The sequence below is a fragment of the Caretta caretta genome, chromosome 22 (assembly GCF_965140235.1).
Source record: "Caretta caretta isolate rCarCar2 chromosome 22, rCarCar1.hap1, whole genome shotgun sequence".
NCBI lineage: Eukaryota > Metazoa > Chordata > Testudines > Cheloniidae > Caretta > Caretta caretta.
The window spans coordinates 16005693-16023825 of NC_134227.1; the positions used below are offsets into that span (position 1 = coordinate 16005693).

The 18133-nt window shown below is 46.2% G+C and overlaps 1 protein-coding gene across 3 annotated transcripts in view; it reads right to left on the minus strand.

Annotated features, from left to right (window-relative positions):
- SORL1 (sortilin related receptor 1) overlaps positions 1 to 18133 on the minus strand; it is a 105062-nt gene that overhangs the window by 58997 nt on the left and 27932 nt on the right. For all 3 annotated transcript variants that reach the window (XM_075122291.1, XM_048827663.2, XM_075122290.1), the window contains exons 5-13: positions 17400 to 17467; positions 15529 to 15709; positions 11454 to 11555; positions 9921 to 10090; positions 8648 to 8840; positions 6606 to 6723; positions 5965 to 6038; positions 3106 to 3194; positions 905 to 1083 (exon numbers count right to left, since the gene is read on the minus strand). In XM_075122291.1, the coding sequence (XP_074978392.1) occupies positions 905 to 1083; positions 3106 to 3194; positions 5965 to 6038; positions 6606 to 6723; positions 8648 to 8840; positions 9921 to 10090; positions 11454 to 11555; positions 15529 to 15709; positions 17400 to 17467 (1174 nt within the window). The remainder of the gene's footprint in view (positions 1 to 904; positions 1084 to 3105; positions 3195 to 5964; positions 6039 to 6605; positions 6724 to 8647; positions 8841 to 9920; positions 10091 to 11453; positions 11556 to 15528; positions 15710 to 17399; positions 17468 to 18133) is intronic.

Consider the following 18133-nt stretch of genomic DNA (forward strand, 5'->3'; position numbering starts at 1 on the left):
GGTTGTTGGGGTGTTTTGTTGTTGTTTTCCCTTTTTAAAATCCTTCAATTCCCTGAGAGGAGATTTTAGCTACAGAGGAAAAATGCAAACGTCCTTGGCGAGCATTTCAATCTAAAAGTTCCGTCAATGGGCATGAAGGGGCACAGAACCTGAGGAAGAGGAACAGAATCACTGAAGTTCCTGGCTTCTGAAGGTGAGCCTCTCTTAGGGTACATCTACACTGCAATGAAAGTCTTCTGGCACAGGCTGCCGCTGGCCTGGCTCAGCTGACTCAGGCCCACAGGACTATAAAACTTCAGTGTGGACTTTCAGGCTTGAGCTGGAGCCTGAGATTTGAGACCCTGCAAAGGGGGGTGGGTCTCAGCCCAAGCCCAAATGTCTACACTGCTGTTTTTAGCTGTACAGCCCAAGCCCTGTGGAGCCCGAGTCAACTGACCTGGGCTCTGCCATTAGGTGGCAAGGGTTGTTATTGCAGTGTAGACATACCCTTAGGCTCTGAGCCTGCAAAAAGGACCACGTGGGTGGCGCCCTCAAGCCTTGCAGAGCCCTGCTGAAGAGCTGACTTGACTTTCAATGAGACTTGGGCTCCTAAGTTACTTTTGAAAACAGGACTAATGCCCGTAAGTGAGTTAGGTGCTTTTGAAAACGTTATCGTTGCGCTCAGATGACTAGGTTGTACTTCCTCTTTCTCCCTCTCAGCAGATAAGCGATGAGAGCCCATGAGTACATGAACTTTTAAAGGCCCTACTTGTCCCCACATTAATTGTCAATGGGGGAAGTTGCAGGGATCTGCTGCTTTTCAATGAATGGACGGACACCCATGTGTTTGAAAAGCAAGGCGTTAGGATAAACAGACGCCGTACATGCAAACCTCAATGCCACATTAGTACACCAGGTCCCTTACCAAGCACGTCAGTGGTGTTGATCTGCAGTATCAGCCAGCTGTGGCCGTTCTCTTTATAGGAGCCGAAGATGGTGAACACAGTGCTCTTCTCCCCCGGCTCGGTAAGAAGCCCATACACAAATACCGGTTTCTCCGAGAAAGTGAATGTTTTCCAGGTCTCCCCTTCATTTGTGCTGTACCTAGAGGGGGAGAGACAAGGACGGTGGGACTGCTGCAAATAAACTCCTGGTGGCCTCCTGGTTGGGATTTATTTGCTCATTTCTAAATTTACACAAAACCAGGTTCTTTCAAAACCTTACTAAGGTCATGGTCATGACTAGTAACACTTGGCTTTTCCATCCATAGATCTCAAAGTGCTCTACTAAGAAAGATCAGTGTCATTAGCCCCCTTCTGCAGGTAGGGAAACTGAGACACGAAGAGATGTGACTTGCTCAAGGTCAGTGATAGAGCCAGGATTAGAAGCCAGGTTTCTCAATTCCAAGTCTACCGGACCACACTCATCACGAAACAGAAACAAGCAGCTGCATAATTTATCTGGACGATATCTTTTTTTCATAGATACACCTGCACACGTATGTAACAGGACAGTGACAGCTGCTTGCAACTATGTGGCTTAAAATTCTGTCAGTGAGAAAAGCCAAAGCTTGTGAGAGTCTGTGCACAAAAGGAAGAACGTGGCAGAAGCTGCTCTGTAGACGGTAGTTGGTTTCCCAACACCACAGATGTGAACCAGATGCAAATTCCCTACAGGGCTCTCTGACCTTTTTAAGAGAGACTGACCCCGAAGCAGCCAAGGGACATTGGTATGAGGCAACATATGTGCTTCCTTGACACAACAGTGATGCTCATATCATAGACTAAGTTTTAGGCCTAAGTTTTTGGACACCAAAGCTATGTCAGAGGGGATGCTCCCTTTCAATGTACATCTCTGTGGCATATTTAACTTCTGTAGGAATCCATGCTCTTTGTCACGTTGAAACCTTTCCTGTATAATATTTAAATTAAGCTCTTAAGTTAGTTCACTGTCAGAACAGCTGAGAAAAGCAGCCCTTCCAGTGCAAAAAGAAAAACAAGGGAAATTAAGCCAAAGCATTTAATGGCATTCGGAAGAAAATAGGCTAGACTTCTCCCACATCTCTTTGCAGTTATCTCAAACAGTCGGCTGTAAACTGATCCTGCAAACTGTTACGCATGCAAGTAACCCTTGCTCATGCTAGCTGCCCTCAAGGCTTCTGAGGGACCACCCACACACGAGCAAATGCTTGCAGGATCAGTCCCTATGCCGGTAGAGCAAGCATAGTAATTACATGCTCAATGACCCACTGTCAACGGCGGGTGTTAAATATTTGGGGTCTCAGGCATGCATGTAAAGGCCAGGGGAGACTGGGATTGTACAGGGGAGAAAATGGGGAATGTGTAAAATCAAAACAATAATTTAAAAAACCCTCTCCTCGGTTCTATCGTAATATATAGCTCTGTCCCTGACAAGTTGGGGATGTGTGTTTAAAAAAAAAAACAAAAAACCTAAAAAATATATATATCCTAGTCCAAAGTGTGGCAATGCTACAAACCCTCATACGCAGTCCAGTTCTATTGGACGGGGGCTGGCCGCCACTGCGTTGCAACAGCATACCTCCACCGAAGTCAATGGAATTGCCCTATTGCAAAATGGAAGGATGTACTTGGGGTTAAAGCACTGGGTTAGAGTTCAAGTGATCTTGGTTCAATTTCTAGCTCTGCCAGGGATCTCCTGTTGGACACTTAATGGCCCAGTGCCTCAGTTTCCCATCTGTAAAACAGGGATAATGCCATCTCACCTCGTAGAGGCTGTGAGGATAAAGCCTGTAGTGTTGGTCACGCACTCAGACACTTTGACTATAGGGGCCATATAGGCAGCAAGGCAAAGAGAGAACAGTGAAGAATAAGGCACAGAGCCATGGAAATACAGCACTGTACCACAAACACATATCCTGTATACCTCAGCCTATTCCTGTTCCACTAGTGAGAAGTTTCTTTAAAATTTTTAGAACGGGGCAGGGGAGAGGGTGATGGATTAGCATATCAAGGATATGTTAAGGGCAAAATCAAGGGGTCACTTGCTAGTCTATTGTTTTTGTTGATGTGTTTGTCACATCTCTTGGGAAGTCATCTGCTTCTGTCAGGCAGTTTGAAAGAAAACCCATCCACCCCAGTAACTTACTTGAGCTGGTCTGTCTCTGTGCCCTGCGTTATTGCTACGAGAATGCCACCATGGTCACCCCAAGTGTAGTAATGGGGTCCGGACAGTGCCTGAGAAAAGAAACACCGACACAGGGAGCTTAATGAGAGAATGTTGAGGTGGCTTTGATATGAGGTTATAAAGCATCATATGAACCATAAAATATAACCACAAAGGCTCTTGTTCATCTGAGTCCTTAAGTATATTCATCGTGTATTGAAGTCCCATTGAAGCTTTGCTGAATCAGGACTGAAATCCTTGGTATAAAACACGCTCTATATGAACTGGGTATTTGAACTGGTGCTGATTTTCAGGTCTCCTGGGCTCCGGCAATAGAGACTCAAGTGTTTACAGGCTGTGGTCTAGGGTCAACTGGAATCATCGGACTGGAAGGGACCTCGACAGATCATCTTGTCCAGTGGTTCTCAACCAGGGGTCCGCGGCCCACTGAGGGGCCGTGAGCAGGTTTCAGGGGGGCCATCAAAATAGACCAGAAAGCAGGGCCAGCGTTAGACGCATTGGAGCCTGGGGCTCAAGCCGAAGCCCGAGCCCCACTACCCTAGGCTCAAGCTGAAGCCTGAGCAACTTAGCTTTGCGGGGGCCCCCAGACAATTTCCCTGCTTGCTACCCCCTAATGTCAGCCACGGCTTTTAAAAATCCGCTGGATATGCAGAAAAAGAGCTATTGTGGCACAGGTGGGCCATGGCGTTTTTATAGCATGTTGGGGGGGCCTCAGAGAGAAAAAGGATGAAAACCCCGATCCAGTCCAGTCCCCTGCACTCATGGCAGAACCAAGCATTATCTAGACTGCAGCTGAGTTACCCTGAACTTGCACAGCTGTAACCAAGAGCAGAATAGGACCCTGGACCCTTATTCTCCTCTCACTTAAACTGGTGTAAATCAGGAATAACGTCACCGAAGTGAGAGGAGCTGCACTGGTGTAAACGAAATCTAGAGCAGTTTGTTATGTTTGCAAACCTTCCGGTGAGCTGAGTGGAGACTGGTTGGTTTCCCAGGATTTCAGCCAGTTTTATGTTTGAGTCTGTGAGGTTTCTTCAATACTAAGAAACCAAAGGGTGCTTGGAAACCACATGTTAAATGGTCCATCAGCCAGTTCACACATCCATCATGGGAAGAAGAACTGTCGTGTGTCAGACCCACCCGCAGCTCTGTTTTGAAACAATACCAGCATTCGACAGACTGCTACGCTTTCCAGGCTGGAGCAAATGATTTTCACACAGCTGCTTGCCAAAACCGAGAGGCAGAAACCGAGGTCACTCCTGCACAGCTGCAAACTCGAAAGTGCTGAGTCATTCCACTTCTACTCCCCTCTTTGCACCAAGAGGAAGATTTAGACAATCCCAACAAGAAACTCAGAAGCCAGGGTCTTGTGAACTAAAGCTCCCTCTTGCTCATCACATTTTTATCTTGTACTTTTACATGGAGCCCTCCCCGTGCAAGGTCAAGTCAGAACAGGAAGCACGCATGTGGCTATCTCGCTTTTAAAGATCAAAGACTTCCACGTCACTCCAGAAGCTCCTACGTGAAGAAACACGGCTCCCCCATTGCCTTTCCTAGGTGGAATCTCTGATATGTACATGCTTTCAAGGACAGGGGTTCTTTGGACAAGGTTGTATCTCGGCAATAACAAAAACAGCGGCATGTCCCCACTGCTGCCCCAGCAGCCCAAATGTTAACCAAACCGCACAGCATTTACTGGGAGGAAAAGGAGGCCATTTTATTCACAGGATTAAACAGTTTTCAGATGTTGAAACACCATATTACACTAACAGCAAAATGTACAGACAGACCACAAACCAAGCCACAGACCAGAACACCCAGTCAGTAAAGAACATTCAACACCCGTAAACCGAGAACAACATCTCATTCCACTGGAAGGTGCCAAGGGGTTTCTCAGCCACTCAAACAGGCAGAAAGCACTGGCTTTTCTCTGAGTTTTGTCTGCATTTTAAGAGGGCAGCACTCAAACATAGAAGATATATAAATAGGTACATCAAAAGCTTTAATCCAACATGTCTGACGCCTCTGAAAATCCAGACGAAAGCAGCACTAAGTGCAAGAGGAATGTAAACATTATTCTCGCTTCCCTGGGTCCCCTGAATTCAGCAATCCTCAGTGATGCCCCAATATGTGCTATTATTATTATTTCCATTACATTGGCACCTAGAGGTGCCACCTGACATCAGGTCTCCACTATGCTAGGTACTTCCCGAAAGAGTTTGCTATCTAGAGAGACAAGAAAAACAGAGGAAACTATACTGTCTCTCTTTGCAGATGGGGACTGAAGTTTAATCTCTCTTGACTAAGTGACTTGACCAAGTTTGCAAGCAACCAGTCTGTTGCAGAGCTAGGAACTGAATGCAGATCTTCTGAGTTCACTGCCTTTAACACAAGGCCAACCTTCCTAACCACCCACTCTGGCTGATGGTTCAGCTGCATCATGCTCGTCTTGGTAAGTTCAGCCACAGAAGGCTCTAGCTGTATGGTGTGCAATGCAGAAAGAGAAATCTGGTGCTTTCTACTGTTCCAAGCCCTTCTATGGTTGAAATGACATCACCAGAATAATAGCACCTGTCAGAGCAAGTAGGACCAGGAAACATCGGTTGGACGCTCAAAGCCCTTTTAAATTCCATTTCTAGGGCTTTCAGCACATTTCAACGAAAGCTACTTGGTTTGTGCTTGAATTAAGGATGTGTCGGTCACCTTTAATACATAACATACTGTATATAATAGTTACAGACTAACATAGCAATGCTTGCCCCACAGAGGTGCCTTCTTGGCCAAACCGCCATGCAGGTTCAACGCAAATGGCATCCTTACCTCTCTCCACCTTGCTCCTGCACTGCTTGAAACGTACACGTTCGTTTTGCTTGCCATATTCTTGCCAACTGAGCCTAAGAGAACGAGAGCGTCATTTTTCTTGATGTTTCTTAAAACAAACTCAGCTCTCTCTGAGCTATTTTTTAACTTGTAATCAAATGAGTTGTTTTTGAGGAGTTGATTTTTCACACTATCAATGAGTTATTTTAAATAAGAAGTTTTAAAAGATGATTACAGGTTTTAAAAGCAAGCAGGAAAACCACATCAAGGTAAGGACGGCCAGATGAAATCAGCTCTGTTTGAAATGTTCAACAGAGCGAGCCTTCCCCAATAGAATAGTGAGTCAGAGATGAGTCCCTGGATGTTTTTTAAAAGCCTTCATTTTGAGAGAGGCAGGCACAGACTATAAAGCGTGTAATGGGTTTCTACCTCCAGCAATAGGGTGGTGAAATTTATATGCAGTAATAATTATATGAGGCGTGCTGAGGACAAAGGATTGCAAAATTCATATTTTAATTGATTTTTTTGTCACAATGTTTTTCACAGATGCAATGGCTCCAACCCACAACGTGCTGAAGGCCTGCAAGTCAACAGGGACTGAAGACAGTACTCACAGGATCAGGCACTTGAGGAAAATATACCTGTGGCAATGATCAGCCCTGGAGCAGATTCTTTGGAGAGAATGGGCATCCTACGCAACTGGAAGTTAAGCAGCTGACTCAGTCGCTGGGCCAGATGAAGAGAGCAGCCTTTTGAAAACTGGAATAGAAAAAACACACTATGCCACTTGCTAGTGTAAAAGGCATTTCATGTGCCATGATCCTATGTGAGCATCTCAAAATGCTTCCCAAACCTTTGTAAATTCAACCTTCCAACACCCTCATAAGGTAGAGAAGAAACCTTGGTCACCTTTCAGCTTGACTAGAGCAAGGTGATATATCTGCACATAAAGCCTTCAGTGTTTAAGAAACTCCAGTTGGTACAGCCCGCTGCAGCGTGTCACCTCAAGGTATCACGAGCACATCACACCTGCCGTCCACTTCCTACACTGAGCTCCCACAGAATATCAAATCAAGTTCATGGTCTTGGTCCTTCAAAGCATGCAGTGGCCTGGGCCCAGGATATCTAAAAGACCCACTAAGGATCCAGTATGAAGACCACCGTGGAAAGTTTTACTCCTCTGGCAAAATGGAAATCTCTTCAGTAAGGGTAATGCTTGTCTATATACGGAAGAGAGAACTGGCCCAAGACTGCGCAATGAACTCCCCCAGGAATTAACATCACAAACCTCCATGCCTCAATTTCCCCATCTAGAAGAAGAAGAAGAATGCTTCCCTACCTCACAGGGGTGTTGTGAGGATAAATTCACAGGTCTACATGAGGTGCTCAGATACTACAAAGACACCACCATAGAAAAGGCACAAACCAATAAGATTATATGATGTAAAATCTGCCCAAAGTGAACTCTTATGATGAAATTCCTTTTACAGGGGATGTGTTCTGGGTTTTCTCAGTGCCCTGCAAAATGTAACTAAACATATAATTTATTTCTTCTGAATAATAAAAAAAATAAAAGGGGCCTCCACTGTAATCTTTACAACGCCTAGAAAAACCGTGACCTTCAAAACATTAATTAAAAGCTACATTTGGAAGAAAAAAAATCCCAAAGAACACAAGAGAAAACAACTCCCAGCACTGTAATCAAAAAGCCACTAACAGACACACAGAAAGTGTTCTATTGTCCAGTTTAATCTGCTTCATGTTTAAGAGACTTTCACAATGAGGAGGCCTTTTAAATATGTCATGCTTGTTCAGTGCATCAAGCCACTTCCCCACGCCAGGTTCTTGTGCCTGACCCCGAACTGGGGGGGCTAGACTTGGCAGTGAAGCCGGCAGGGGAGCAGGGCTTGAGCTCTCCAAAAAGACAGAGTACTTCCATCCATACGTGGGATTCACAAAGACAGGTTGCTCCTTAAACCCTCTTACCCCATGCTAAGCGACATCGAGCCCTATATTTTTAGCATCTGTGTGATTTGATATGGAGACAACAGGTGGAATCCTGGCCCTACTGACGTCAATGGAAGTTTTGTCACTGACTTCAACAGGGCCGGGAGTACACCCACAATGTCTTCAAACTGGTACCACCTCAGATCCTTTCAACCGACTCTGTTGTAACAGGCATTTCCTTTCTTTACAATAGACACACAGGAGCTTCATCAACAATCAGGGCTAACATCGGCCTCCTGTAACCAGCCGGCTAGGGACATGAGTGGAAAGACTCTAGCCCCAGTACTGATCCAGTGCTCCAGCATGATGCGGGGGCTGCTGGAGGTGCCATCCTTCTGACCGCAACATCAAACCAAGGTCCTGTCTCACAAGATCCTCAGACACTTTTAGTACTGTAGGGTGCTTAAGCCTGTTTGTAATCTAATTTTGTAACCCTTCCTGTTTGTAATCTAATTCCCTTTAAAATGATCATTCAACCACAGTCTGTACCACGGGGACTGATTACCGGATATTTCATAAAACAGATTACATTTTCATTTTTGTCATCTTTCTTTTCCTTTTCATTCTTGCACTGATCCTTCCAAGGAAGCAAATGGTTAATGACTGACCCAACAGGGGAAACAAGGTTAAAAATGCTCCCTCCCTCCTGCAAACACCAGGTTTTGCTCATTGTTACCTCACAATCTATTTTTTCTCCATAACCCGTATACGCTGGAGCCTGCAGGAATTCCCAGGTTCCACCTTTGTCAAAGGTGATGACAGACCTCATGTTCTCTTCACTGAATGAGCCGTTTATCAGGGTGGCAATGTACACTCCTCTCACACCCTCGACACGGTGGAAGTCTGCAAAAGGCTCGTTGGCAAAATACCTAAAACGGCACGCACATGTGGGTCGTTTGGTTAACTGCAGTAAGCGCTAGGATTCTGGGGGAGAACGCGCAGGTACGTTCAACATGAGGGACCTCTCTCCTCAGAGAAATAACCAGATCAAACAAAGCATGGAAAGCCAATTTACTGAGCTAGAGTGACTAATTTACCTCTGTCAACTATACTGAGCCCTTTCATCAAATGCTTCTACAGAGTCACCTCAAAGCCCCCAGTAAAAAGAAGCCCCAGCCTCTCTGTACCTTCCTCATAGTGTAGGTTCTTCAGACTGAGAGAGGAAGTAATGCTCCGCTCACTCACGCTGGTCTTACGCCATTAACACAATGCAGTCATAGGCGCCGACGCCATGGGTGCTCCGGGGCTGGAGCACCCACGGGGAAAAATTAATGGGTGCTCTGTACCCACCAGCAGCCAAGCTCCCCTCCCCGCCCCCCCAGTCCCACCTCACCTCCTCCTCCGCCTCCTCCCCTGAGCGCGCCAAGTCCCCGCTCCTCCACCTACCTCCCAGTGCTTGCGGCCGGGCCGCGTAGCAAGCCCTGGGAGGGAGCGGGGAGGAATGGGAACATGGCGCGCTCAGGGGAGGAGGTGGGGCCGGGGTGGGGATTTGGGGAAAGAGTTGGAATAGGTGCAGGGAGGGGGCGAAGTTGGGGCGGGGACTTCGGGGAAGGGGCTGGAATGGAAGCGGGGCTGGGGCAGGGGCAGGAGGGGGCAGGGCAGGGGTGGAGTCGGGGCAGAGGGCGGGGGGGGGGGGGTCGAGCGCCCACCGGCGCGAGTAGAAGTCGGCACCTATCAATGGAGTTACACCTAAGGACCTGGTCTAAACATAGGAGTGGGAGCCCAGAACTCCTGAGATCTAATCCCAGCTCTACTACTAACTTCTTCTGTCATCTTGGATGAACCACTTAACAACTCCACCTCCTCTGTAAAATGGGCATAATGCCTACCTTTTAACCTGACGTTAAATGCTCATTACCTGCTACCCACTATGTTGCATCCTCTCTCATCTTGAGTTCCTCAAGCCACCTAGCCCGGGAGTCCCATCAAGCCAGCCCAGCCCTCCTTACCTGACCAGGGTATCACTGCCCGCCCCTCCAGGGCTATAGTACAGCACGTTTTCTAAAGACAGAGAAAACTTCAGGCCTTCTGCTTCTGAGATGTAGAGGTTGGTGCAGTTGTTACTGTGGCTGACACACACGAACACCTGGTCCTCGGACGCATCCGCAATGTAGTATTCCTTAGTCCGGGGGGGGGAGGGGGGTGGGAGGGGGTTAATGACATTAATTCACTCAGCCTATCCATCACTTACATAGACACACGCTGGGAGGTTTTCCCACCCTCCATTGTTTGTCGTTTCCCCTTAAATGCTTAAAAATAAATCCTCCTCCCTCCACCAAAAACAGCTTTTCCACTTGGCAAACAAATTTCTCCCCTCTGCTTCTTGCACGTCATCTCTCTCTCTCGCTCTCTCCCCCTCCACCAAAACCCTCCTCCAAGCACAGTCTGCCCACAAAGTCGCCCAACAAAGATTATTAGAGCGGCACCATTCTTAAAATTCATCCCGCTCACACTGGCTCGCCAAGCCGTATCTCTGTCTGGCCCATTTCTGTTTGGATCTGAACAAGGCTGCCAGCGCCTCGAGCAGGGAACATGCCCCTGTGCATACACCTCATCAAATACCACAAAGACAGCAGGGCACTTGTCTGTGAGCTCCTGCTTTGGGAAGCGGCAGAATCAGCGGTGCCAGACCATCTCTGGGTTTGAACCCCTGATAGATCCACTGTGCTCCTTCTGCGTGGCAGAGCGTGAAACATTCCAGACCAGACTGTTCTGTCAAAAGCACTGGCCCACACTGAGCAAACACACACACTCAGGAGGCACAATCCTTCCCCCCAGCCCTCCCCCCAAGTGGGACACATGTATGCCGCACCGTCCTTTTGCAAAGTGCTGCGAGCTCAGCTCGTCCCATCTGCTGCCAGCCAGCTCCACAGGGTGGTGTAGAAGGTGGGGAGGCCATGACACTACTCTCTTCCCTGCCCCCATGGGCTGATTTGTATCCACAACAGTGCTATCAGGGAGCAGTCCCCACACTGGCCCAGATTATTGTGGCAGGCCCTTGCATGAGGGGAGAGAAGGACCTCCCTTCCCCCCCCCGCCGACAATGATTTTCTGAGACACAGCAATGCTATCAGTATTTAGAATCCAGAGGCCATTCCCCTCTAGATGACACTAATTTAAAAATCTATGCCTAAAAAAAATGGTCAGAACTATTTATCTCGGCTCTACCAGGCTCGATCCTGCAAACACGTATGCACGAGTGATTTTACTCTTGTCTATAGCCCCATTTATATCAATAGGCATCATGCACATGGGTAAAGTTACTCCTGTGTAAACAGCAGGATCATTGTAACACTTTGCTTCCATTCCATTCCAAACATGAGAAGGCCAAACTGTTTTGAACTAAGTATAGAATAAGGCTACTTTTGCTACCCATCTAGCTACTGTAGTTACTAGTTTGCAAGTAAAAATGCTATTCGGATTCTAAGGTGCCTTTGGCTGAGGGAGGAATAAGTAGATGCCATAAATCAACTCCATTTTACCTTAACTGGATGTCTGGTTACAAACTGCGCAGCTCGCATTGGCTTGCGGTTGAAGGAAACCCAGAGCTGGACTGAAGTTTGCTGCTGGCTGCCCAATAAATGCTGTGAAGAGGAGGAAAAATGCTAGGAATCTTTTTTTATTCCTAAATTCACAATTCCATAGAGAACAGGTTAAAGACAGATCAGATACAAATTAACAAACTCAACAGTACAAAAGGCAAGCAACTACCTTACCCACTCTCCAAAAAACCACAACACAATTACTTGATGACAAGTTTGGATGGGATCCTGAGGTACTAGGATACCACAAACATTAAAACAGCTTAACTGTTCCCTGTCATTGTGAAACCTGAAAACTGTATGCCCCCTTATGCCACTACATGAGATATTATTATTGGTAACATGGCAACCTCTCTGCAATTTATTCATCTATTCGCCCCATACACTGTCAGTGCTAACTAAGGCGACAGGAGCCTTGGAAATCCCATAGCTTGGCTATATGGCTAGAAAACTAGCTTGAACCTGTTGGGGATTTCTGTCCTTTTGAGAAAGGAGAGTGAGACCCCTTTCAAATGCACAGCATTAAGTCTTTGGATTCTTCATTGTTCTGAGCGCTCTTTCGGAAGTTGGAAACAACCCCACCTCTCAACTGATTAGCCAGGTTGTCAAAGGCTGATGTTTTCCTCCCATAGTTCTTCCAACCAGACTGCATGAAATTAACGTGTCTGTTTTTATGTATGCCCTTTGCAGATTAGCCTCAATGCTTTAATGTTGAATTTTACTGTTTTAGGGATGAGTATCACCTTATAAAAATCATGGCCAAAATTTCCATACATGGGATGTCTAAGTTAGGCACCTAAATCTGTACCTGGGCTCCAAAAAAAGTGGCCTAATTTCTGAGTTGCTGAATACCCACAATTCCCACTGAAATCAATAGGAGTCAAGGGTGCTCAGCAGGCAGGCAATGAAGGTGCCTGTAACCAGATGTATCAACCCCCCACTGAGCAAACAGAGGCTGACCAATCACTGTGGGCCTAGGAGACCACACCCTTTGCCCCTGCTGCACATGCTCCAGGTGGAGGGGACAGATAAAAGGAGGCAGCCCAGCTCAGTTGGGGCTAGTGGGGGAGGAAAAAGGACATGTGTTGCAGGCTCCTGGAGAGGAACCATTGATTCTTCAGGCTGTTGGGACTATGGAGCTGGATTATGATGCACATGCCTAGCCGACCACAAAGACTGACAGATGCTGAGTTACTGCCAGCCCAGGAGATGCCTGAGATGGGCTTTATGGTAGGAAGTGACCCAGGGAATGTGTTAGGAGCTGATGCTTGAACCCTTAATGGGGAGTTTACTGGCTTCATAGGGCCCTGGGTCAGAACCCAGTGGCCTGGGGGGGGCCTGGGTTCCCCTCCCCCAGTATTTACCACTAGGCATGGCTACTGTGGACTCCTGATTTAGACTGATTGCTCACTCTGCCCTGCACAGAAGGTCAGATTCTCCCCTCCCCGAAACTGCTTTTATTTGCCTTAGCCAGGAGGCTCAGGGGCTACAGACTGATAGTTTGCTCAGTCCTGCAAGGAGTCCTGGACTCCTTGGTCATGATTGTTTGACTCAACAGAGAATCCTGACAACTGTGTGATGAGGTGTATCAACCCCACAGTGAGCAAATGAGGCTGGCCCCACTCAAAATGCTGAGCCCCCATTAAAATGTCTAAATATGGATTTAGGTGCCTAACTCAATATTGTCCACTCACCCAATTTTACTGCAATTTTCACAATAGTTGTTTGACTTAAAGCCCAAGCTCCAGGAGTCACTGGATTATGTGAGATTCAACTTTTTTTACTAATCCTTATGGTTGCAGAGGAAAACTTGAAAATGTAACCCAAGTAAATCCTAAAGGCTAAAAATCCAGCAGGCAAACCAAATAAAAAAATTAATTTTATTACATTGTTAAAAATCTCATGATTTTTTGGGGCCTGACTTGGGAATTTTGAACATTTAGGGTTAGCGATGCTGCTAAACTTCATGCTCCCAAGTTGGATATTTAAAAATAGCAAATTTTCTTTTTTGTTACTCAAAAGTGCTCAGATTGTTTATCTGTATTGCCAAGGGGAACAATGGGCAGAGGGACATCCTGAAAACCTCTCTTCTGCAAATCTGCGGCGCTGGGGACTGATCTCATCCACTTCGACAGCAATAAGGAAGACTGATCCAATGATTGAGGCACTAGTCTGGGGTTCAGGTTCAATTCCCTGCTCTGCCACAGACTCACGGTATGTCCTTGGCAAGTCATTTAAGACTCTCCGTGCCTTAGTTTCCCAGCTGTAAAATGGGGATAATAGCACTACCCTCCCTCAGAGGGTCATTGTGAGGAAAAATGCATTAAAGATTATGAGGAGCTTAGATACTAAGGTAATGGGGGCAATATAAGAAAGACGTGGGGGACAAAGGCCTGTATCTCACAAAACAAGACAACAGAGTACAAACTTGCAATGTCTGCTTCCTATTTGGGTTAATTTAGCACTAAAAAGCATGCAGCTCCCATTGACAATAAAGCAAGAGAGAATATCTTAACTCTCTCATATGACTCGGGGCCTGATCCCGCTTCGGAACAGGCCCAGTGCCAGCTCAATATATTCAAAAAGTTGAGGGTTTCAGTTTTTGCAGGACTCAACTTTTAGCAATTTAAAGTGTCCTTCAAACCATTCTCTTCAGGCATGCTTTTACCTGTTGAGTATTCACATGGCTAAGGGTAAACATTACTCCTGCTCCAGTGTAAGCTCGTGACTTAATGCTGCAGAAACCACAGAAGCATTAAACATTTTGGGGGAACCACAGAGAAGTGGCTAGGGGCTGGCTTGTTAAAAAGTCGATAATGTTAGGATAAAAACATCATGTGTTTATTCGGGGGGGGGGGGGCGGGCGGAAATAAAGCTTTTCATATCACACTAGAATAATTTTGAAGTCGGTCAATTTAGTGGCCTTAATCTATTTGACACGTGTCCTTCTAACTAAATTATTGCAGGCATATATCCTCTTTTCCTAGCTCCATTCCACTATCGTCAATTTCTGCTTTCCCTTTACTTATAAGCATCTAGTTCTTTCCTGCCAGAATTCGAGCCCTTTGCAGCCTGACCTAGTTCTGCCTAACTCCCTAAAATCAAATAAATATATAAAAAACCTGCTGTTCCAAGCGGATCTCCTATTAATCCTGCACTGCAAATTGTTAGATGAAGTGTCAGTATTTTTCTTTATCTGGTCATTTTAGACCATGTCTTTCCAACAGAGCCATTTAGCCATTCTTGTTCATGTGTGCTAGGGTAAGACGCCAGATGAACAGCCCTGGAGACTGGACTCCTCTATTTATCCACACAGCATGGTGGTGCTTTTACAGTGGACGCAATAAAACATCTCAAAGTACTGTGATGCAGCAGTAGGCATAGTTTTAGACCTGCTAAATGCTCTAATCATCTCTCTAGACTATTCGTTCAAATGCATGTCAGCTCTCAGCAGAAGTACTGACTGGCATGTCCAGGGTGCTGTTTGTTAATATGCTGTGGGTTTTTTTAATTTTCACCCCTGGTGTCAGGAGCTGTATTTCTCTTAGAAAGCACAAGGCTGAGCACCAGTCACTAAAGGATAATGAAGTCAGCTCACTAACTCCAGCCAATTTTTCCTTCTCAAACTGACCATGACCTTTTTACACAATCTTTAATGCTTTGCCTCAAGGCTTAAAGTATGTTCCCTTACTTTTGTTCTGTCATTAATGGAGCCTGACTAGCTAAGCACTGTCTGTTACTATACTGCATGTTCGGAGCCCAATTCAGTTCCATGAAATCAGAGCCCTTCCACTGACTTCAAAGGGTGTTAGATGGGATTCAAATCATAATACCTAGCTCCTTATGTAGTGCTTTTCATCTATAGATCTCAAACTACTTTACAAAGTAGGTCAGTATCACTATCCCTGTGTTTCAGATGGGGAAATCAAGGCAGTGAAGTGACTAGCCCACGGTCACCCAGCAGATCAATGTATTACATCAGCCTACACAGTGATTTTTCTTACATGCTACTTACCACAGTCTTTGTGGCAAACAGATACTTGTCCCTGAGCTGGAAGTCTTCAACCTCTTCCAGAACGATTTCTTTATTTTCCCTGGTTTGAAAGAAATCTGTGCTGCGAATTATAGTTGAGGACCCTGTAGGCTCATGTCGTTCTATGTAAACTGTCTTCAGCTTATCATATGGGTCAATGCCCCTTGTATTTAAAAAAGAAGAAAAAAAAAAGGCAGGTATATTTTTTTTTGTGCTCACGCCACGATCAAGATAGCACCAGGTATTTACAAGCAAGTCATTTAACAAGAGATGGGCTCAAACATCAAAACTTGGATCAGAATTTTGAACACCCTGAAATTGGATAATGAGATCCAGGGTTTTGGCTCACCTCATAAAGAGAGGTTATTTGCAAAATTTGGATCGAAATTCTGATTTCGATTTTCAAACCACTCACAGAACAGCTGGTCAAAATAAAGGGTGACAACTGCAAAAAAAATCTGACATTTCCCCCCCATTTTTTAACTGATGTTCAAGATACACTGAAAAGACCAAGTAGGCAGCTCAACAGCTGGTTGAAAACCAAGGAAATTGCAATTTTTTTTATTTTTTTCCTTGTTCGTTCTTCATAATCCATCTGAAAGTCCATTTTCTCCCCAACCGCCATACAAGTTATAAGAGGAGTATTTTATTAAAGTTAATAAATAACATTCAAGATGTACAGAGAGATGGTTTTGGTTCAGTCCCATGTGCATGTTTCAGAGATTTATCAAGGCAAGTTACTTATCAGTAGAATGTAAAAAAAACCTGCAAGTTAGAAACTGATGGATTCTTGTACTGGACAACAAAAGTAATCACAATGGCAGAGCAATCAATAACTGGAGAGCATGTGCTATTTTTTGTTTAGTACTCTGAAATCTCTTTATAGTGACCACTCAAGGAACAAGCAAAAAATCACCTCCCAATCGGAAATGGGGCCCTTAGTGCAAGTTTCACGGCAAACTGATGGCATGAAATAGATGTAAGTAGTTTTGATCTCCAGGGACTTTCATTAGCTCTATTAAGGCCTGATCATGTGCCATTTATGTCAATAGGAGTTTAAATCTTAAGAGGCCTTTCATTCAAAAGGCTCTCATTGCAGTTAATGATTAGAGTAAAACTGTCCCCTCAGACCCACATAACAGATCTTGATTCTGATATTTTGCTGCAGCTGTTTAACAGTGCACAACAACAATTTAGGACTGGAAGTGAAGGAGAACAGTCTCTACCTGAAACTGCAGAAGGAGTTCAGGGAATAACTGCATGAGCTAGATTTTTTTGGGGGGCAAGACACCCCTACTCTTTAATGAACAGTAAGTTTTAAAAATGGTTTTTAAAAGTGCCTCTTAGTATTATGTCTTGCTGCAGTGCCTAGGGACTCCAGTCCTAGATCAGTATTCCAGGTGCTAGGTGCTGTACAAAACATGGAAGAAAAAGATAATCCATGTCCCTTAGCCTCACAGGTCAAAATCAACTGACAGGGCACCCTACTGACCCACCAACACCAGCTATATGCTGGTTTTTCCTTCGCAGACTCTATCCAAATACCAACACAGCTTCATAATCCTTAGCTTGTGAAAGCTGTGGGGGCATAATATGGAGAAGCTGGAGAAGCTCAGAGTACTGTTAGCTTTCTTCTGTCATGCTTCTGCCCCATATCCCCATGGTAAACTGCTGTGATCTGATTGCCACTTATTACAGGGTTAACTTTGGGGGTGAACAGAGTTCTGTATCTCAGTACTTGCCAGCATCTTCTATGCCTGAGTTCTTGGCAAAGGATGGGGGAGAAATAAGGAGGCCTGGGAGGACATAAAGGGGGAAAAGGTTCCAAAGTGACTCAAAGATCCAGTACATACCAAGAAAAAGATTTCACGTGTTCCTGAATCATTATCCAGGTCTGCCCAAAATCGTCAGATTGCCAGAGCTGCAATACAAAATGTCAGACACAGGTGGGACTGAGATACTCTAGGCACCAGAGCAGGGATGGGCAAACTACGGCCCGTGGGCTACAACCGGTTCTCCAGCCGGTTTAATCCGGCCCTTGAGTTCCTGCTGGGAGCAGGGCAAGCCCCAGACCTTGCTCTCCGCACTCCAGCCGAGGAGCGGGGTCTGAGGCCACTCCGCATGCCAAGGTTCGGAAGCTAATGGGAGCTGCAGGGGAAACATCTGTGAACAGGGCAGCGTGCGGAGCCGCCTGGCCGCACCTCCAGATAGGAGCCGGAGTGGGGACATGTCGCTGCTTCCAGGAGCTGCGTGAAGTAAGCGCCACCTGGCGCCTGCACCCCGATCCCCTCTTGTGCCCCAACCCCCTCCCTCAGCCCTGATTCCCCCCCCCCCCCTGTGCCCCAGCCTGGAGCCCCCTCCTGCATGCTGAACTCCTCATTTCTGGCCCCACCCCAGAGCCCACACCCCCACCCCAGCCCTGATTCCCCCTTCTGCCCTCCGAACCCCTTGGTCCCAGCCTGGAGCACCCTCCTACACCCCACATCACACCTCCCCAGAGCCCACACCCCCAGCCTGGAGCCCCCTCCTGCACTCTGAACTCCTCATTTCTGGCCCCACCCCAGAGCCCACACCATCAGCCAGAGCC